This window comes from Canis lupus, chromosome 35 (assembly GCF_003254725.2).
Source record: "Canis lupus dingo isolate Sandy chromosome 35, ASM325472v2, whole genome shotgun sequence".
NCBI classification, from domain to species: domain Eukaryota; kingdom Metazoa; phylum Chordata; class Mammalia; order Carnivora; family Canidae; genus Canis; species Canis lupus.
In genome coordinates, this window is record NC_064277.1 from 24,532,196 (window position 1) to 24,555,469 (window position 23,274).

The following is a 23,274-nucleotide window of genomic DNA, read 5'->3' on the forward strand; positions in this document are numbered from 1 at the left end:
GGTAATCTCTTACCCCCCCCCCCCCGCCCACCGGAGCGCAGGGCTGGAACAGTACTGTAAGGTGGTGGAGGGGGCACAGGAGCTTGCGGGCCTTGTTCCAGGTATTCCACTCCAGGCATCCCTCTCAAGTTCAGAAGGAAAACAAAAGGACATTGTGCTATGCTCCCTTCCCCTTTTCATCTACCCAGCTGTCATGCTTCCCCCTTATTCTTTTCTCACAATTAAAAAAAAAAAAAAAAAGCCACTTTGAAACCTGAGACCTATTCTAGTTGGCCGAGCAAACATACCAACAGGCAAATTTGCTAATGGGAGGAAAGTGGGCGCCACCGTTCTGACCCCGCCTCCTGAGCTGCACTCCAACCAAGGTGGGAAGACAGCACTGCAGCCCTATGCAGCTTCTAAGGAGGACTGCAAATTCAACATTTTTCTTGATTTTTGACGTTGGAGGTTACTCAAACAATAGATGATTTTGTTGTTACGGTCAGTTTAAGCTTTTACTCTCTCCTGTGCTATTTAGGTAATGCAGTGGGGAGGCTCCAAAAGGATCCAGTACCCACAGCAGAGCACAGACAATATTTCTTCCAGGTTTCCATTCACTGCTCTGCCTTAGCATCAAAAACTGGAACTCTGGAGACAGTTTTAACGACGATCACCCCTACCAGGTGGAAGGGTCACATGAATACCCACTTTATTTTTCTGCTGTTTCACTGAGGTATAGCTGACAAAACTGGAAGGTAAAGTGAACAAGCTAATGGTCTGACATATGTATACACTGTGAAAAGGTTCCTGAATACCTGCTTTATTCTTGTGCAAGTGTAGGGGAAGTGCTTGTTCTTAGTAGAGCAGAGACAAAAATGGAGTTTTTCAGAATAAATGTTTATTTAAGAATTTAAGGGAAAACAAAAACATTAAAGCATAGGAATACATAGACTGAATACAAGTGTCTTGTTTGGTCTGAAGTCTTGAAAAAGTTACTCTAACTACTTACCTGAGGTAGATTTAGGTTGGCACTGTCTCAAGAGAACCTCCATCCATCCCAGAAGTTACCTTCTAGTTCTGGTTACAGGCTCCCAGTGGTCCTCTCCAACCTCAGGTTATGCTTTACAAATAACACCAACCCCTCTCTCAATGGGTAAAAGCCCTCACCCTCAGACCTGTCTCATACCCTGCCTGTTTGCCGTTTGAGGGATGGTCCATCCTTAATTTATTTAAAGACAAGAGACAATTATCAGTAAGATTAGTTGAAAGAAGGGGCAAGTCACTGCCCTGCCAACAATACAAACTCTGTCCCCTTCTCTAAGCTGTAACGATTAACAAGTAGCCATGAGGAATAACTCTCATCACCACCATGCCATACACCCAATACTATTTTAAGCATTACAACCGTCAAACATATACTAGTGACAGGCATGATCTGCACCAAAGAGAAACAAATACATCTTGCGTGTTTAATCACACTGGGCAACTTTTCATGGTATAAGAGCTATTTATGAAAATTACTAAAACACAACAGATCAAAGAAACCCTCCAGTATTTGTTTTCTAAAACAAAACAAAACAAAAACCAAAAAAACCAAAGGAAAAAACAAGAAAACCCCACCCTAGAACCAGATTCCTTATTATTACTATACGCTATATCCACTGACTCTTAGATTATCAAGCTCATTAACCAGTTAATAGGACCAAAGCTTAGAGCCATACACAAGGTAACAGCTGGCCACCACCATGAGTCTGAATGCCAGCACTCTCCGATCATTCAGGGATTTGTTAAAATAAACCAGAGAACCCAGACTAGCAACAAAATATTTACTCACCAGTCTATAGTCCCAAATACTGTAGGAATCTTATTTATAGTAAATGTCTTTTAACTTGAGGGAAGAAAAAAAACCTCTGAATGGTCCATTTATAATCCCTGGATTAAGTACAGTATTTCTAGAGAATGTTAGAGATAATCATTAATTATCCTGTTAAATTGGAGATAAGTGCTTATCCTTAGGTCTCTGATGAATCTGTCAACTACTTTTGCCTCCTAGCATTCAGAATCCTACATTCCAAGCCAAACAGATACCTTATGTTGTGGTGACTGCAATCCTTTCCCTGGGAAAAAAAGTATTCTCTCTTTCCTTGGCAGAACTGAAATAAATGAAAGGCATATCATTATGGGGATTGATTTACTATCAACAGCAGGATGACAGAGTGAAAAACACCAGCTTTGAAGTCAGGATACTCAAAGTTTAGCTCCTTCATTAATAATGTATCATTATGTGTTTTTACTCTGTGTTCAGGCTTAAATCTTTCTTTTGGTTTCCCTTAATCATTTTACAAGGAGCTGAAGAGCATCTTTTCATCAAAAGAGATGTATTAAATAAAGTCACAAAAATACAGATGCTAGCAACATCATGACCATTATACTTAAATTTGCATTTCTGAGTTGAAAATAACTCTCTAAAGCTAAAATTTCAAATACCAGTGATAATCTCAAAGATGTTCGAGGGAAAGGAAACTTTTTGGGGGGATCCCTTAACTCACACAGGAAAAAGCTAAGTATTCTGCCTTTTTATGAGGTTGGCCCTCCAAAGAGGGCACTTTGGGGAGTGTTTTGATCTGGCTACTCCCTAGCTGTTCAGTTCTTTTCACTACCAGCAAAAGGTTCCCAGGCTATTGACAACATACTAGTCCCCATTCTTGCCAAGAATTAAAAAACTGACAGAGGCAAAGTCAGTATAATCTTTTCCCCCTGACAGTAACACATGCCACACCTTCTATCACAAGGTTACAGTCCTTTCCTTTATTGGATTTCCAAATTTTAACAAGTGAAAGTAAAGCAATCATTAAGTGGTTCAGATAAAAGTATCTTTACCTGAGTTACCCATCAGGCCACTTCTGACCTGCCTAGCTCCTCCCAGAACAAGGTTCCAGGCATCTAAGCAACTGTTTACATACTGACTCCATTAAAAATCATCTCTACCATATGGGTCAACTATTACCTAACATATGTACACAGTCCACAATGAGATCTCTCATTGGCGCAAAATTCTGTGCAGAGTACGTTCTTTGGGACCTGATAAGGTAGGAGTTTCTAGCAAGGCTTTTTTCAGACTCAAAGGAGGGTTCTTCCCTTATGGGAGTTCCCTGGTGTACCACAAGAGCTGCTCACTGACAGGAGTCTTTCTTACTCAGAGACTTTGTAAGGTCTTTCCTCAGATTGGGTTTCTTTGGTGCAAACCCAAGAAGGCTCTCAGCTAATGTTTTTGCCACATTCAAGACAAATACACGCATTTTCACCAGTATGGCTTCTCTGAAAAGTAAGAAAGTCATAGTTCTGTTAGAAGCTTTTTACGCACTTGCTGGGTTTCTCCCCACGATGGGCTTTCTGACATCCAATTCGACGTACATGCTGTTTGAAGCTCTATTGACAATGAGGGCATTTAAAAAGTCCTCTGGAGCGAATTCTCTTGGGATGAGGCGGGGTGACTGCTGCTAGAGAGCTCTCTTACACTCACTGCATTTGTAAAGTTTCCCACCTGTAGGAATCCCCTTGCGGGTGATCAGATATGAGCCTGGACTAACGGTTTGTCCAAACTCAAGGCATTTGTATGGTTTCTCATTGGAGTGGCTGATTAAGTGTTCTGTTAGGGTAGTTCTCTGGGCAAACCATTTCTCAACTTCCCACAGTTGCATTCTCTGGTCCCCACTGAAGTCTGAGCTCTGAGGAAAGTGTGAGATTTGCCTAGAGTTCTTTAATGAGTTCTCTCACAGGTAAATACATTTTTTATGGTATTGTAACTTCTTGTCTGATCAAGACATTTGTGAGGCTTCTGACGCATGGGGAGGGCTGAGCTCAAGACCTTTCTCGCCCATATTACAGATGTATGGTTTCTCACCGATATGGATTGTCTGATGTTGAAGAAGAGCTGAGCTCTGGTGGAAGCTTTTATCACATACACTGTATTTATAATGCAGCTCCTCAGTCTGAGTTCTCATTTTCTGTTGGGCAACAAAGTCCATCCCTAGGAGGAAGCCACTCTCGCATGTCGACCACTGATGTGGTTTCTCCTCCATGTGAATTCTCTGATGCACAATAAGGTCTGAGCTACAGCTGAAACTTTTCTCATATTCAAGGCATTTAAAAGTGTGAGTATGAGTTGCCTGATGTCTGATGAGGTTGGCACTCCGGGTAAAACTTCTCATACATTCCAAGCATTTATATGGTTTCTCACCCGTATGAACTCTCTGGTGTACAATGAGGTCTGATTTCTGGCCAAAGCATTTCTCACAGGCACCACACTTATAGGGCTTCTCCCCAGTATGAACTCTCTTATGAACAATGAAGGCTGAACGGTGTCGATAACTTTTCTCACACTTATTACATTTGTAGGGCCTTTCACCAGTATGAGTTCTCTGGTGGCTAATCAGATCTGATTTCCCACTAAAAGCTTTTTCACACTCCAGACACTTAAATGGTTTCTCACCTGTGTGAGTTCTTCGGTGCCTTATAAGGTTTGTACTTCGACTGAAGCATTTATCACACTCACTACACAGATATGGTTTCTCGCCTGTATGGCTTCGCTGGTGGACAAGCAGATCAGAGCTCTGACCGAAATTTTTGCCACAAATATCACATGTATAGAATTTTTTACCTGCATGTGTTCTCTGGTGTCCTGAAAGAGCTAAGTGGTGCCAAAAGCTCTTCTCACATTTGCTACATTTGTAAGGTTTCTCATAATTGTGGATCCTCTGGTGTGAAATAAGATCTGAGCTTTGGATGAAGGTTTTCTCACACATATCACATCTACAAGGTTTCTCCCCAGTATGGGATCTCTCACACATAATAAGAGCTAAGTTTTCACAGAAGTTTTGCTCACGTTCAAGGCACTGGTATATCTGATCATCTATTTGAGTAATCTCATGCACATGAATAAAAATCTTTTTACCCTTCTGAGGGCATACATGATATATTTTACTTTTCTGAGTTCTCTGATTATATCTCTCTTGTGAAGTGAACATTTTCTATGGCTCTCTCCTAGGGAGTCTTCCACTTGTCTTCCTGACCCATCATTTTTTTCATTGTTGTTTTCTTGATATGAACTTGAAAGATACATCTGTTGTAGGCCTTTCAGTCATGAGCAGCTCATCTCTACAAGCTTCCAGCATTATACACACTAATTCCTCACTTGGTATTTCCAACCCTGTGAAACAAAGAAGAAATATGATTTATATTCCTGTAACTAGGAAAAGAATGCACAAGGTTATTACTGCAGAAAAGATGGAACTGTTCCATCAGAGTTCATAAGTGCTCTAGTTTTTATAGGGCTTGCAATCTTTTCCTCTTTTCTAACATACAACTAGTCAGAGACACATATGGGGAAAAGTCCAGGAAGAGTTATTTCTGTCTTGAGCCTGGGTGATCTCAACACTAGGCTTCCTCCTCTTTCCCCTGCTTCAACTGAGTAATCACAACAGGCCTAACAGTTAGTGTGCTTGCTCAAGAGGAGAACAACTCCAAAGGGACTGGGAAGGTCTATGCAGTCCTCTCGGTAGCAAAGTTGGGAAGGAATCGGGAATGATCATTAGAATTGAACACACACGTACGTTAAGTAAGTAAATTAATCACTACGTATCTCACAGTAAGCACTCTGTGTTAGCTCTCACGCTCACTGTTATTAAGATGAAGATTCTGCTTTGCTATGAGCACAAACCCTGCTCAAAAAGAAAAATCCTGACTACAGATGAAAGCTTGGGCTTCAAGCCTGCTTTTTGTACCAGGCTCTTCCTTATACAATGAAGAGATACGGAAGAATTTCTTTCCTCTTTTGAGGGATGTGCAAGTATTAAAACAACTGAGGTTGAGCATCTTGAAGAAATAAGCCCTTATACAAAGAAACATCACAATTACATAACTCTCCTTTGTCACTTCACTGAAAAGGGCCCTCTGCTCAGGCTGCCAATGCTCCACTCTTCCTGGGTAAGGGATGCAGCCACATCTTCAAATGAGTAGGAGATTAAAAAGGAAGGAGAGGAGAGAAATGCGGAGGTCTTTCAACTAAGGACCTATTTTCCATGAAGCTATACTAGTAGATGAGTTAAAGATGCCATGGCCAACAGGAAATAACACAGACTAATGCTGTACACTGGGCTGATTCGAGAGAGAAGCACGGCGGGGGGGGGCGGGGGCGGGGGGCAATGAATTGGTCACTTAATCAACCACTCACAATATACCAAAGAAGAAACACAGGAGAAACAAGAAAGGGGAAAAACCATCACATTCCGTGTCCTTTACACTCTTTTCAGTGATCATTTCCATATTGAATCCTCCCCTCATACATTCTAAACCTTTCTCATCATCTAAGGAGTAAAAGCTGATGACTTTGCTTCCTATTTTTGAGAAAATTTAAGTAAGCCAAAAAAAACCCCACAATATAACACAATATACACTTATGCTCAAAACAAAAACATAAAAAACCACTTCTACATGCTCCCACCACATCAACTAACTTCTTGCCAGCACGGTCATGCGCTCCATCTTTCCTCTGTCCTTACGGATGACAAACTGCCTTTGCTCAGTCTAAGGACAGACAGCCCTTCCACTGGCGTACTGGATTCTATCCCTTTACTCCACAAGGACATCACTCCAGCAATTCAATCCTCCCTATCCTGCACCTGTTCTTTTTGTGTGGATCACACTAACCAGCAAGCTGGCTGTCCTGTTCTCCTAAAACAAAAGCACAACCAACATGAGAACTTCTCTTGACCACCTTGCCCTCAAGCTATCATCCCACTTCTGTTTCTTTTTCCTGCAAATTTCTTCAAAAGAAATCAATCTGTTTATTGCCTCCAAATCTTGTCTTCTAAGGTTTCTGGAACATCCTCCAATCTAACATTCGCCCTTATCGCTCTGCCAGACTGCTCTTGTTAGAAACCAACAAGCCCCTAAGAACTCTGCCTCCTGGTTACCACTCTGACTCTTCTCCTTGCTTTTCTTCTACTGTGCACATGTCACATTGTCTCTCTGCTGCTGTTCAAACTAGCAGGTCACCCCCACTTCAGGATCTGTGCTGTCTCCTCGCTAAAGTGCTATCCCCTCTAGATCTTCAAGGTTCCATCCCCCTCATCACCTTCAAATCTTTGCCTGGCCATCCTACTTTACATTGTAATACACCTGCATCCCAGCTGACCCACACATATAACACTCCTGATATACTGTTGTATTTTCCTCCATAGAATGTCAGCCCCTAAAGGACAGGGATTTTTTTCATTTCAATGCTGTTTCCCTAGTACCTGGCACATAGCAGGTGCTCAAAGCTAGAAAAGAAGTCCTTATCCAGCATCTATGGACTCCTAAATAACCACAAAAACTGTGAAACTGATTGCAAATGTTATTTGGTGTATGTACATACTTCTGGGGACAGGGTCCACCATTCATCAACTGTGACATATAGGACTAGAGCCTGTGTATGTGAGAGGAAACAATATGCAGGCCACCAGAATTCAGAGTAAACAATGAGGCGAAAGGATCCAGAAGATGGGGGACTTTCTGTTTCATCCATTTGCTAATTGGTTTCCCAATTTCCATTCAGCAATTTGCAAACTCTCCATGCGTAAGGCACAGAGATGGTTGTCATAATTAAAAAAAAAAAAGGTTATTTATAAATAGAAAAAGAAATACCAAGGCTTTAGGTGTCAACTCAAAACTGAACAGGGTGGAAGTAGAGCAGTTTCTTGAAGAAGCCAGAGAGAGGTCCACAGAAAGGTAGTGTTCAAACCACTACAGAGGAACAGTATGAGAGAAAACTGATGCATGGCTGAAAAGAGCGGTGATGTCCACAGCTCGGAGAAGGGAAGGAGGTGGGATACACACAAGAGATGGTGTGTTTATGCTAAATACAGTAACTCTACATCCTAGATTTCAAATATTCTATCATGTCACCGTGATCAACAAAACTGTCATAGAAATTACATTTTTTGGTCCAAATTACCTGTTCCAGGTGACCCTCATAGTTATCATACAAGAATTCCTTACACTCCAAGATCATTTCTCTCTGTTCATTCGATAATGGATCCTAGGAAATAAGTGTACACATCTGACCAGTCAAATGAACTCCTGCTACCCAATGAAGTATCTTAAAGATGAGTACATTTCTGTCCTGATGATACAAGAGAGTGAATACTACTCTATGTATTTACCAAGATGCTGAGTCTCTGAGTTCTAAGGGGCTGCAGGCAGCCACAGAACACATACCCTTGATTACTGATGAACCATGGGCCTCTTGAGAAAAAGTTATCTGAAAACTACTAACAAAACAAAACAAAACCCCCAAAGCTAAAACAAAACCAAAAACTACTAATAATAACATATTATTAGTTACTAAGTACCAGAGTGTATGCTGCAGCTTCCACAATCAACCCCCAAAGCCTAAAGTGTCACAAAAAACGTTTTCTGTTAATAGAATTTAGAACTCGATGTCCCGTATCTGATCTTGCCTTACTTAGTCAAAAAGCAGGCCAGCAGAGAAGCTGCACCGAGCTGAAATCCAGACCTACTCCACTACTCCTCCGCCTGATCCCAGTTCAGGGCAAATCTATCCTTTCCTGTCCTCAGGCCCAAACCCTGGAGTCATCCTGTAATCTTCTCTCTCACTCTCTACAATTGAGTCATCAACAAATTCATGGGCTCCATTCTCAAAACTAGAATGCAACCACTTCTCACTGTGTCTGCTGCTGCAACCTTGGTCCAAATCATGCTCATTTCTCATTTGGATGATGGTAAAAACCTCCTAACTGGTTCCTATCAATTAAGGGGTGAAAGGGGTGCTTCCCAGATTTGTATGTTGAAGCTCTAACCAACCCTACACCCCATTACCTTGGAATGTGGCTGTATTTGGAAACAGGATCTTTAGTTTACTTTTTATTTTTTTTTTTAAAGATTTTATTTATTTATTCAATGTACAATGATAGTCACACAGAGAGAGAGAGGGGCAGAGACACAGGCAGAGGGAGAAGCAGGCTCCATGCACCGGGAGCCCGACGTGGGATTCAATCCCGGGTCTCCAGGATCGCGCCCCGGGCCAAAGGCAGGCGCCAAACCGCTGCGCCACCCAGGGATCCCTAGTTTACTTTTTAAAAAGATTTTAAAGTAAACTCTACACCCAATATGAGGTTCACTTACAACCTTGAGATCAAGAGTTACTTGCTTTATGGACTAGGCCAGCCAGAGGCCCTGGAGACAGGACTTTTAAAGGGTAAAGTTAGGGACACCTGGGTAGCTCAGTGGTTAAGCATCTGCCTTTGGCTCAAGGCATGATCCTGGAGTCCTGGGATCGAGTCCCACATCGGGCTTCCTGAATGGAGCTTGCTTCTCCCTCTGTCTATGTCTCTCTCTGTGTGTCTCTCACAAATAAACAAACAAAATCTTAAAAAAAAAGGGGGGGGGTAAATTTAGGTGGGCCCTAATCCATTTTGACTGATGTCTTTATAAGAAAAGATTAGGACACAGAGATATTTGGGATGTGTGGGCAGGGGGAAGATCATATGAGGACCAAGAGAAGGTGGCCGTCTGTAAGCCATGGAGAGATCTCAGAAGAAACCAAACCTGACACTTTGATCTTGGACTTCTAGCCTCCAGACTGTGAGGCAACCAATTTGCTGTTTAAAGCACTCAGTCTGTGGCATTTCATCATGGTAGCCCCAGCAACTCCTGCCATCCTATCACTACCCTCCTTATACCCACAAGCCCTCAACCCTGCAACCAGTGAACTCCTGTTAAAACAACAGAACAGGAGTGCTTGGGGTGGGGCTCAGTCAGTGAAGATCTGCCCTCTGCTTGGGCTCTCTCTTCCTCTGCCCTTACCCCTGCTTTACGCTTGCACTCTGTCAAACAAATAAAAATCCAAACAAAATAAAAATAAAACAACAGAATCCATTCTTCTCTGCTCCCTTCAGAGGCCTCCCCTTTCCCCACCTCTTTCAGTCCCCACAATGGCCCTAGAGGCCTCAAAGGGGCTGCTTTGTGACCTTACCACTGCTTCTCTGACCTGCTCTCTGTTCTCCACATGATGTGCCCACAATGGCTTCCCAGCTGTTCTCACCCCAACTCCCTTTAGAGCCTCAGTCCTTCCCTGCTGGTTTCTCCAGCTTTCTTCCTTGTGGGTATGCACAGCTCTCTTAATTCCCTCAACTACTTCTTCAGCTGTCACTTCTTCAGGAGGCCTCCCGTGACCACCATATTCAGAGCTGTGGGCCATCCCCACGCCCAGTGTTCCCAAGACTGCTTTTCCGATTTTTCCACAACGCTGACCACTTTGGATATGCTACATAATTTGTTTTTTTATGGTCTAAAATATGGCAAGGATGTTTATGTGTCTTGTGTACTGCTCTTTCTTTAGGATACAGAGCAGTGCCAGGCACACAGCTGGTGCTTACTAAGCATCTGCTGAGTACGTGAATAAACCTCATTGTAATTCTTCGTGTCCCTATGGTAAAAGCAAAAGGCCGAGTTCCAGAAGACAGGGGGCCACTCTGACAGAGCACGATCTAGGAGAAGGTACATCCCTGAGGACCAGAGAAACTTAGCTTACCTAGAATCTAACTGGAAAGAAAGCAGCATTTACCTCCTGGTCCTAAGAATTTGATTTCTCAAGGAAGACAGCATTCTGTAAAACACAAGGATGAGAAAAGAATACACCATCATAAATGAGCAAATTTAGCACCAGATCATTTCACTCGAAGAACCTGAAAATGGGTAAACTGATTTCCTTAAAAGAGCAGATGGGTTTTCTTATACAATGCCTTAAATTCAATTCTGAGGTTAATCGGAATCCTACACCATCTCAGAGAACTCTACAGGAAAGGGACAAGGGAGAATCTGAAGACCACCTGCACAATCTACAGCTTCCTTGGGGATTCTAACAGCATCAAAGGAAAGGGCCCCTATCCCTAAATCTCAGTGGAAGACAACACATGCTAAGGCATCATCCTCCCAGCAGGAACTCGGGCTGCAGGAGGGACCTACAGAGCAGTAGGGAACACACACTATACCTGCATTCCCACGAAACCACTCCTTGACTATAGGCATCCTTCCTTCACTGGAGGGCATGACATCATCACACTTCTGGTTATCCAAAATTTACAGTGGCCTAAGGGGACTTGTATTTCAGCCACAAACAATTCGGAAGGTAGCCCATTACGGGCATAAAAGAAGTCAGAGAGCTCAGACTTGTCCACTGATTCCTTCCCTCGCAGCTTTAACCTGCCTATTTCAGGCCATGGAGGTTTCCGTTTCCTCAAGAACCTTTCTGCTCTGGAGGATCAGAAGCATGAAAGGAACTCCTGAGACCCAGACAACAAGTGGGCACATTTAGTTGAGGCTCTCTATGACATGGAGTCCCTACGTAGCTGCCAGTATAAAGATGACAAGTGTCATGATTCTGGTTCCAGGCTAAGATGGAGTAAACACATGCCATTTTTGTTCTCCCTCAGAATGCATTTCTGAAATCTGGACAGAATCCATGGGCTAGGCACTTAAGGCCTCTGAAAAGTAAACAGTGCGCAGGTTAAGGAAGACCAAACTTTCAAGCACAACCCAATGGGCAGTGAGTTGACTCTTCTGAATGCTGTTTCCTTCAGGGTGAACCCAATACAGCCTGAAACAAAGAAGTCAGGGAAACCATAAATTGTAGTTCAACTGGGATTTTTCAGAAAACCTATGAGCTTCTACAACAATGATTTAAAACTGACTTCAGTGGATAGAAAACCGACTTATGTATGGAAAAAGGACAAAATACCTCTGGGAGAACTCTACAGAACACAGTAATAAAGCAAAGTCAGGGTAATGGTGGCTGTAGGAAGCCCAATTTCCCGACACCTCCTTTAGAAGCTAAAGGAGCAAGAAGAAAAACAAACGCACAACACAAGCCCACATCTTCACCAAGTCACAGCTGGCCGGCTCTCAAGTGCAAGTTATGCATGCTGCCCATGAGAGCAAGGGTGGCCTGAGTATGTGGGGTGCAGACGAGGGCTCAGGGTACACAAAATCAACTGAGTTTCCTGCCAGAGAGAGAAAACCCACTCTAAGTACAAAACACATTTTGAAAGTTCTGATCAGAAAAGGGTATCAGAAAGGGACTTAACACCCACACCAGAGTAAAAGAGGCAGTCCTGGCAGGTGCTTCAGGAGAGAGTAAACAGGGAGGGAGAGGAACCAACCCTCTGGGCTGCATAGTGAAGGAGAAAAGAAAGAAAATTTAAGGGTCCTTCAAGATGAAGGGAAGATTTTTTTTTTTAGAAAAAAGGAAAATAAAAGAGACACACTCTATCTCCCCATTATCTTCAAAAAATGCCAACTCATTAAAAAAGACAAAAACCAAAAAAAAAACTTAAAAAAAAAAAGACAAAAACCCCACAAAACCTTACCACAATGACAAAAGTGCCAAAGTGTTACTAAATTAGCAGTCTTGTTAAACACTTTATGTTTCAATAAAACAGACATAATTCAACTAAAAGCTGAGAGAAGAAAAAGAAAGTGGCCTCACTAGTTAGTGCATTAATGGCAGACAGGAGGAAAGGGTTCCTACTAAAAACTGAAAAACCAGATAATTAAAGGCTCAATAAGAAAATGGGACTAACATCACAAAAGATCTATGCCATGATAACAAAAACCAAACATTCTAAAAACATTTTTAATGAAAGAGCAATGAAAACACAACAAGTAGCTGAAAAATTAGGACAAGTATAAACAATATGATCATGCGGAGACCAAATATATCAATCATCAATGCATGCGAAGGAGTTTGGCTCACCTCTTCAAATGTTTTTACCATGGTTCACAAAGCAAGATCCAACTACATGCCAACTACAACAGATGTTTAAAGACTCAAAAAGGCTGAAACTAAAGGGACAGAAAAAGGATCACAGGCAAAAAAAAAAAACAAAAAAACAAAAAAAAACCCACAGGTAAATAGAAAGAATAAAGGAAGGCCCTGAAAAAAAATAAAAATAAAAAAAAAAATAAAGGAAGGCCCTGTATCCAAGATATCAAGAAGAGAAGAACTCAGGCTGAAAAATATTAGACATGATGAATAACTTTTTAATGTTGAAAGCCGTAATTAAAATAGAGCTTGTAAGTTATAATTTTGAACCAAGTTACACAGCAGTCACCCTTACAAAGCAAAAACTACAAGAGATAACAAGAAATACAGATAAAAACATTAATAATAAAACAACATGCCACTATCAGTAAAGACTTACAAAGCAGAACAAAAATAAATAATGATGCAGAAGACCTAGATAATCTAATTATCAAGTAAATCTTAAGAATAGCTATGGAAACTTATGCCCTAATAATACGAAGTAAACTTTTTTCTCAGGCACATGTGACTCAGTCACAGAATCCTGTCATGTATTAGGTCACAGAGACAACATCAGTAAGTTCCATAAAGTGACATGAAACTAAAAATTTATTAAAATGCAAAATTTAAAAAGCCCCTCCTAAGTGGGGAAAATAAGCTATTAAGACAACTCTTCAGCAAATGGGGAGATGAAACGAAATTTCTTTTTTTTTAAATTTTATTTATTGAGAGAGAGCACGATAGGGGATGGGGAGAGAGAGAACCAGACTTCCCACTGAGCAGGGAGCCCCATGAGGAGTTCCATCCCAGAACCCCAAGATCATGACTTGACCCAAAGGCAGAAGGCAGGCACTTAACCAAATGAGCCACAGAGGCACCCCTGAAATAAAATTTCTAAATATTGATAATTAAAACTATTACAGATTATAATCTATAGAGTAAACTTAAAGCAGTGATCCAGGAATGTTCATAGTCTTACTTTTATATCAATAAAAAGATTAAATGAACAAACACTAAATTCTCAGATCAAAGAACTAAGAGAAAGGTAAATCAAAGGAAATTAAGGAAGAAAATAAAAATAAAAATGGAAATCAGTGAACTAAAGAGAAAAGCAACCTAATTATAAATCAAAATCCTACTTATTTGGAAAAACTTAAATGATTTAATGAAGACAAAGAAAATGTACATATTTATTAAAAAAGAAAAGGAATTAATAACAAGTAAAACAAAAAAACCCCACATACACAAAACATCACTTTGCAGACTTCTACACAAATAAATGGGATAACCTATGAAACACTGTTTCCTGGGAAAAACCTAATTTACCAAAGTCACACTTATCAGAGACAGAAAGTTTTAAAACACTAATATGCACAGAATAAACAGAAGATTATTAAGGAATTATCCCACAAAAAAGCACTAGATCGACATCATTTCTAAAGGGTATTCTAACAAACTTACCAAGACCAAATAAACTCAATGCTGCAAAAATGTTTTCCAGAATACCAAAAATTAAGAAATACTGCTAGTCTTTTGTGAAAATAGCTTAATGTTGACAACTAAATCTGATGAAAAGTATAAAAATGTTTATAGCCCAGTATTAGTGTGAAAAATACTAATAAAAATCTAAAACCATATTAAAAGTAACATCACAAGAAAGATGAACTTATTCAAATGTAAGATTTGTTCAAATATTAGGAAATCCATTAATATGATACCATATATTAACTGATCTATGGAGATAAATCATGACTATCATCATAGATGCTGAAGGAACTCACAACAGAAATCAACATCTATTCCTAATGAAAATACTCAAAGTAGGAATTGATGGACTTCCTTTTAAATAATAAATTATACATTCTTTGGTCTAACAGCTAGTATCTAAGTGAGAAAAACTAGTCATTTCCAGTAAGATCAGAACAAGTCAAGAACAATCACTATCTCTTCTGTTACTAAACACTAACTTGGAAGTATTAGCTAATGCAATAAGAAAATAAAAATCAATTAGAAGTATAATAATAGAAAAGAAATAAATTTATATCTGTTTGGAGATATAGGTTATAATTCAAAAACCCTAGAGAGAATCAACATTAAAATTGACTCAAAGGGGAGGGATACCTGGGTGGCTCAGTCAGTTGAGCATCTATCTGCCTTAGGCCTGGGACTTGATCACTGGGTCCTTGGATCTAGCTCCACCTCCAGCTCAGCAGGGAGTCTGCTTCTCACTCACCCTTCGCTCCCCTGCTCCTGCTCTCCTGTGCTCTATCTCAAATGAATACATAAATAAAATCTAAAAAAAAAACTGACTCAAAGGAATTCAGCAAGGCAGCAGGATATAATACACACAGAAATGAACAGCACTTTTTTGTACACAAATAACTAGAGTATACAATGATAGAGAATACTCTTTGTACAACAAAATATGAAATACTTAAAGATAAATTAAACAATAATTATGTAAAATGAAGAAGAGGAAAACTTTCAAACACTACTGAAAGACCCAAGAGTACACTTAAACAAATGGAAAGATATCTTTTTGGATAGATTAATTCAGTATGATGAAGATGTTAGTTCCTCCTAAAAAGACTTATAAACTAATACAATTCCAACAAAAATAATAAACTTCTTCATGGAACGAGACCAAAGGTGGGTAAACTATGGCCACAGGTAACTCTGGCCTGCAGCCTAGCCTTTTTATAAAGTTTTCCTGAAACAAGGTAACACTTATTCATGAATGTATTGCTCATGGCTTCTTTCACACAAGCAGAGTTAATTAGTTGAACAGAGACCATATGGCCCCCAAAGCCTAAAGTATATACTTTCTGAGACTTTACAAAAAAAATCAACAATGCCTGAGCTAGTTATTACTCAGATTCACTTGGAAAAACCAACATGCAAGAGTAGCTAAGAAACGATGAAAAGATTGAGAGGTGATTGATAATCCCAGGAGACATTAAAATATACCATAAAGCCTCTATATTTAAAAAAATGTCATTCTGGTACATAAATACATAAAAAGATAAGTGGAATAGAATAGAAAATCATATACAGAAATTTAGTATATAATAAAGATGATGTCTCAAATCACCAGGAAAATAATGCATTTTTAAATAAATGATTAAACGATTAGATTAAATAATTAGAACATCAGGATAGTCACATGGAAGTTGATACAATTGATCTATACCCCATACCACATACCAAAATCAACTCCACACTGATCAAAGATGTGAATTTACAAACTGAAATCATACACATACTGAACATACAGGTAATTTCAGTGTATAGAAAGGTTTTTGGCTTATGATACAAAATTGGCCATTTGAAAAAAATAAAAACATTTTTGCATGTAAAAAGAATTGCAATAAATGTACCACTCTGGGCTGAGATGTTGATAGCTGGGGAGGCTGGGGTCGGTGGGTGGAGGGTGGCAGAGGACATACAGCAACAATACGTACTCAACTCAATTTTGCTGTGAACCTCAAAGTACTCTAAAAAAAGTCTATTTTTAAAAAATGAAATAATTGAAAAGGGTATGGGAAATGCCCAATCAATTTGACATACACTAAAAAGTATGACAACCCATTTTGTTGTCAAAACCGTGGGGAAATAAGACACTTTCATATGTTGCTAGAGGTAACACCAATTGGTACAACCTCTGGAGGGGAATTTGACAATGTAACTAATAAAACTAAATGCATGTATGCTTCAAAGTATTGGTTATTTTATGATTTCTAATAAAACTAAATATGCATTTCTATCTGACTCAGAATTCCATTACTAGAACTTGACTCTGAAGATACACCTCCAACAATATAAAAATATACAAGCATAAGGTTAGTCACCGTAGCAATGTTTGTAACTTGAATATATTTAAAACAACTTAAATACCCATACGTAAGAAAGTGGTTGAACAAACTCAGTATAGGCACATATAATGGAGTACTATGAAGCTGTAAAAGAATGAAGAAAACCTTTATGAATTGACGTCGAGTGATTTTCAGGATATTCCATAAACTTTAAAAACAATGGTATAAAAAAGCATGCTACATTTTGTATAAGAATGAAGTAAAAATAAAAAAATACACGTGTATGTGTGGGCACCTGGGTAGCTTGCCTCTTGGTTTTGGCTCAGGTTATGATCTCAGGGTTGTGGGACCTAGTCCCCGTTTGGGCTCTGTGATGACCTTGGAGCCTGCTTGGGGGTTCTCTTTCTCCTTCTGCCCTCCCCCTGCTGATGCTCTCTCAAATAAATAAATAAATAAATAAATAAATAAATAAATAAATAAATAAATAAATAAATAAAACAACTATAAATCCTTTCATTTGGCCAAAAATAACTCTTTTTTTAAAGATTATTTATTTATTCATGATAGTCACAGAGAGAGGAGAGAGAGGCAGAGACACAGGCAGAGGGAGAAGCAGGCTCCACGCCGGGAGCCCGACGTGGGACTCGATCCCGTGACTCCGGGATCACGCCCTGGGCCAAAGGCAGGTGGTAAACCGGTGAGCCACCAGGGATCCCAGGCCAAAAGAACTTTGCAAAAGGTTAAAGAAACTAATGCATGTGCTTATCACCACAAGGTAGGTGAAATGGGATTAAAAGGACCAGCAAATGGCATCAGTGTCAATAGGTCAAGGACTATACATTTTTGTAACACACTCAACATTTTTACTTTTAGAACTGTTACATTTCACACATTCAATAAAACAGACAAGAGAGAAATGTTAAAATATAATACAAACAAAAACAAATGAGTCTGCTTTTCAAATGATTAAACACCCAGAAGGGAAAAAAACAACTCAAATAGCACTTTAATACAGTCTTAGGATTATATAAACTCAAGCTAAACATAAAAGAACTATAAACAATTACTAAATTCTCATTAGTGGGGCTTTTTTCTCTCCTGTGGTATAGATATATTACTTAGAGTATACCCTAGAACTGAACAAGTATATACTTTGGGTAAAATGGCACACAGATTCCTCTTTCAGAGAAGGGAATTATAAATATAGAAAAGGCAAAGGCAAGAATGAACTCTGTAGTGATTAAATGGAATTAGAAGTATCAGTATGAGGCCAAGGTTTTATAGTATATATGAAAACAAAGGTGTGTATGTGTCAAAGTATGTGTTTATTTTATTTTTCTAATGACGTCTGCTGAAAGGTTATATAAAGAATGAAATCCTAGTAGTAATGTGCATACTAAACACTCAGGTCTTGGTTTCTAAACACATTCTCCACTTAATGCTATCAGGGCTCCTGGAGTAATGGCTGATTCCCGGGCTTAGAAAGTATAAGATGAACCCAGAACATCTTATTGTGCCAGGTAAGAAGTGCTCAAATAGTGGTGACAATATGCCAAAAGGACCCAGGAGCCAGGCCGAAGGGGCTGCTACTGTACAAATCTGGAACAAACAGAACATCAAAATAAATATTGACTATGATAAGTTTTTTTTTTCCAAGATTTATTTATTTATTTTAGGATAGACATAGAGAGAGAGAGGCAAAGACACAGGAGGAGGGAGAAGCAGGCTCCATGCAGGGAGCCCAATGCGGGACTCAATCCGGGGACTCCAGGATCACGCCCTGGGCCAAAGGCAGGCGCCAAACCGCTGAGCCACCCAGGGATCCCCTGACTGTAATAAGTTAATAACACAATAAGAATCCATACAGATTCAAAAAAAGTGAAAATGGAGAAGGGAGTTTTTCTTATTTTAAAAAAGTCAATAAGTAAATGTAGAAGAAATGATGGAATTTTAAAAACCACCATGTCAAAAAAATAAATAAATAAAAATAAATAAAAATAAAAATAAAAACCACCATGTCCAATCAAAACTAGAGTATTTAATTGTTTCAGGTAGAAATCTAGTGGGTGAAAAGTTTATGAGATCAGGATATTTATACAATCTGAAAGTATCTCCCTACTAGATATTTAATAATTATGAGACAAGAGTACTTCACAGTACCGAAACTTACAGAAACCTGGAAGATACCACCTTAACCAAATGATCAAAGTTACTATTACCAGTAACACGATGTCCAAGTTACCCAACAGAAGGTAAAGAACAGAATAGGACATCACCTCTGTGCTATCTTGCCAAAAATGTATAACCTAAATATGCGGAAACATCAGACAAACCAAATTGAGGGAAATTCTACTAAATACATGACCTAACCTCTTAAAAAAAAAAAGCCAATGGGGCACTTGAGTGGTTCAGTCAGTTAAGCAGCTGCCTTCAGCTCAAGTCACAATCTCAGGGTCCTGGGATAGAACCCTGGGCATGGGGCACCCTGCTCAGTGGAGAGTCTGTTTCTCCCTCTCCCGCTTCCCCTGCTTCTGCTCTCTCTCTCTCCGTCTTGTTCTCAAATAAATAAATAAATAAGATCTTAAAAAAAAAAACAAAAGAAAAAAGTCAAGGTCTGAGGACATATATTCCATGATAAAGAAGACATGACAATTAAATGAAATGGGGAATGATGGACTGATCTTGGGCAACAAAAACTGGTTTCTTCCCTTTCCTGAAAAGGACACTAGTGGAACAATTGACTCAACTTGAATAAGATAATAGTGTTATATGAGTTTTAATTTCCTAGCTTTGATAGCTGTAATGGTAAGGAGAACAGCCTTGTTTTCAGGAAATAAACTGCTGCGTATTTAGGACAGGCATTCTCAACTGGGGTTCTAGGAAAGAATGAAGCTCTATAGGAAACAATTTGAGTATTTTTTCAATTCTCTCAAGAATGGCATGTAACTAGGAGCACTGGACATGCATAGGAGAGAAGTTAATTCACTACATACTTTTAGGGCTTAATTCTCTTAAGACTTTAGGGCTTAGCATGTCATAAGACTTTAGCGCTTAATACTCTCATAGTTTGAGGAGAATCATTATGTCTATAACCTAGTCTTAAAGGGTTCATATAGAGACACATAGAATCATAGAGTGAATACAGTAAAATGTTAACATTCAGGACCATGGACAAAAGGTATATAAGCATTCTTTGTACTACTCTGCAACTTTTTCTTACGTCCGAAATTATTTCAAAATGAGAAGGTATTTTAGTTTGTTTAAAAGAACATGAGAGCTGAGAGTTGATATATTGTACTAGTTAAAACTGAATGTTCAAGTTCTGGAATCAGATTTTGGTTCAAATTCCCACTATGCTTCTCTGTAGCTGCAAGAACTTGGGTAAATTACTTAACTTCCTTCAGCTTCAATTTCCCCTTTGATAAAATAGGAAAGATCCCATTACATGCCTCAAGAAGCTGCCATGAGAACTCAGACATCACCACGAAAGGACTCAGCTCAGTACCTATGTCTCTACAGATACTCAATAAATGACAGGTTCTATTATTTTCTTAATTTCATCTTCACACACACAAAAACCCTCTTTATCCAGTCCATCCTCTGCATCTGCCTCGTGTAAAGCTTTGCTCAGAATCCACTAAAAATTAACTAAATCATAAGTAATAAAATAACTCAGCCAGTTAACAATGAATATGGAGATTCTGCAAAAGCTAGAAAAACAGTAATGGATAAATATTAGGAGAAAAAAGAAAAATTCAGAATCAAAACCAAGTAAAGATATGCAGGCATATGGACAAATAGCTAGTAGAAGACAGTAGAGACTGTGGAAGCTTTGTCTTTTAAAATGTGTATTACTGCTCAGGTCAAAAGTACAGCAGAATGGAAATAAAGGATTCTGAGTTTGGCAATAGCCTGGTAAATGAAATCAGAGTCTTGCCTAAAGTTATCAGCCCAGGATATTGTATTTATCCTAAGTAGCCAATAAACTGTGGGACACCAAAAAGAAAAAAATTAAAAAATTAGGAAAATCATTTTCTCATTCCTATCTAAGTCTTTAGAAGCCAGCACCTAGAAAATAAAACACTCTGGTTTGTCAAAACTTAAAGTAGACCATGACACTTCCCTAGCTCAAGATATTATCATTTCCTATCACACTCAGAATAAAACCCAGTTCTCACTGTTCTACATAATGTGGCACCTCCAACTATCTTTACCCTCACGAACCATCTTGGAACTTCTGCACTTGTTCCCTCTGCCTGGGACATTCTTCCCCCAGGTAGCTTGCTTCTTTCTTTGATCCAAGTCTCTGCCTGAAAATTAATTCCTCAAAAGGAGGCACATCCTGACTACTTTATATAAAATAGCTATGTCCTCTTATTCTCTTTTATTTCTCTTCACAGCACTTTTCATTCTCCAACTTTATGGTACATATTTTATATCTGTTCATTTGTTTCTCTCTCCTAGTAGACTTTCATTAGGGTTAGGACTTAGTATTTCATTCACTGCACTATCCCTATACTCTAGAACACATTTGTTGAATGAATGAAAAATATGAATAAATACCAGAGCAACAAAAAGGACCGACCACCATAATTCTTAGGGCCCCCATAGCAATGCAACAGGCCAGGCTGGCAGTCCTGGCTGGTCCATCTGGCAATCTCAAACATATCCTGTGTGTCCTAGCTTCAGGGTGCCCTCCTCCAAGAGGTTTATCCTACCTCACCCTAGGGGGAGACTGGTTCTCTCTTCCATGGCTAGGGTCAGAGTGTGCACAATAAGCAGGCATGCAATAGAAGTCCAAACAGAGAATCTGAGTATTGAACTTCAAAGCTCAAGGTTATTCTTACAGTTGAAGGATATATGGGACAAGCAAAGTCGATAAGGCATTAATCTAAAAAACAGATAATGCTTATTGTATCAGGCCCGAGGCGATACATTTATCATTTATCTTTCATTGACTGCATGGATTATCTCATTTAATCTTCCCAAGAGCTTGGTAAAATAGGTATTAATACCAATATTTGCACTTAACAGAAAACCTTATGCGTAGGGCAATTAAATAATTACTCAAGAACTCATGGCTATTAGGTAGCATGGCAATGATTGAAATTTCAATCTTCTAACTAAGGAAGCTGCCTAAGCATTGGGCATACTGCCTTTTTTGGGCTGGAAATCAATCAAGAAGCAATTGCTACAAGCCTACTGCGAATACATATGTGGGAAAGAAGTAGAAAATACACTTAAGTTGGCAGAATAGGATCCAGTTTTAACACTATCTCAGGACCTAAGAAAGTATCAATCTCTTTTTCCTGTTATCTTCTTCCAATCCTTCTTGTCCTCCCCCACCTCCTGCTCCCAAATCCATATTTATAGAGAAACATGTAGTCTGGTATGCCACTTACCATTAACAAAGATTGAAGATGGCCTTCCTTTGGCTTCAAAAAGTCTCTAGTCTGTAAGTATTCACAATACTCAATGCTTCCCTCTCCTAGAGAAAAAACCAATAATGTAGAAATTTATAATTTTTTGGTGAAATTTATATATCTTTCTGGAGCTGGACGTCTAAATATTGGTCCCATTTACGCCCCAGTCTGGTCAACATCCTTCAATCACATCTAACTCTTCCCACAATTGCTTACATTCCGTTTCTCCTGCAAGAAATAGCTGCCACTGGTAGCCATCACTTCCTTCCCAAGCAGCCCTAGACAAAACATCAAGAATCCTTCTGGATAATGACTAACTTTCTTAGGAAAACTCTGAGTCTTGTTTTACTTGTCTAAAATATTTTTTTGCTCATTTTTCGTTTGCATTATCTCCACTTCTAAGGTCAAGGACCCATTCATTATTCGACCACAATACATCCCAAGACACACCAGTAAGTGTATATAATACACTTCTCCAAACATAGTTATGAATGGTTAAAAAACGGTATTCTTCTGCATATAGATTTGAGTACAACAGAACTAATCTCCGCCTTAAAAGACGGGGCGGGGGGGGGGGGGCTTCATTCAATGTCCTTGGGTTTTTCCCCAACGGGAGAGATACAGATCGCTCAGAAAAGTGCCCGGTAATGTTTATTGTTATCCTCTCCAGGAAGGACCGGACTGAGCTGCTCTTCTTTCAACTTTTCATTGACCGTCTTTCAGTCCGCTGTCTGGGCGGGGGCGAGGCGGGGGAGGGGATACGGACCCCGCTCGGCAGCCGGCTGCAGGGGCCCAGGGACCGTGGAGGGCGTGGGGTGGTCGGTCTCCGGTCCGGCCGCGACCCCCCCCCGCCCCTGGGCCCCGCGGCCGCGCCCCTCCCAGGCCCCACCGGCCCGGCTTACCCCGGCGGCCGCAGGCACCGCCCCTCCGCCTAGGACCGCACTTCCGGTTAGTCTTCGGACACTCGGGTTTGGGTTTCCCGGCAGCCGCAGGCTTCGCGGCGGCGGACCCCAGGGCCCACCTTCGGGAAGAGAAAGAAAGCAAACCTGGGGAGCCGACGAGAGCCAGAAGCAGCTTCCTTTGCGCGGCTCGGGAGGGGAGCCGAGGCCAGGCCGCCCAAGGAGCGCTTTAAGGGCCGACAAGGCCGGATCCGCGAGCCTTTTCAACCAGGCTGGGAAGCAGCCGGCGTAGCCCCGCC

General features: G+C 40.0%; 1 protein-coding gene across 9 annotated transcripts; it reads right to left on the reverse strand.

Moving 5' to 3' along the window:
- Positions 1–855: 855 nt before the first annotated feature.
- On the reverse strand, positions 856–23,272 carry ZNF322 (zinc finger protein 322). 9 transcript variants are annotated; one of them, XM_025470822.3, is made up of 4 exons: positions 23,123–23,272; positions 22,056–22,141; positions 10,574–10,648; positions 856–5,188 (listed from the first exon to the last, which is right to left on the reverse strand). In XM_025470822.3, the coding sequence occupies exon 4, from the start codon at positions 5,004–5,006 to the stop codon at positions 3,798–3,800; it is 1,209 nt and encodes a 402-aa protein (XP_025326607.1). In that variant the 5' UTR covers positions 5,007–5,188; positions 10,574–10,648; positions 22,056–22,141; positions 23,123–23,272; the 3' UTR covers positions 856–3,797. The 9 variants fall into 9 exon arrangements, with proteins under 9 accessions (XP_025326607.1, XP_025326608.1, XP_025326606.1 ...); XM_025470823.3 differs by having other exon boundaries at positions 10,607–10,648; positions 22,979–23,266; XM_025470821.3 differs by having other exon boundaries at positions 22,979–23,266.
- Positions 23,273–23,274: the final 2 nt, after the last annotated feature.

Coding starts and splice junctions, on each gene's coding strand:
- ZNF322 (XM_025470822.3), bottom strand. CDS start 5,006: ATGTTCACTTCACAAGAGAGATATAATCAGAGAACTCAGAAAAGTAAA.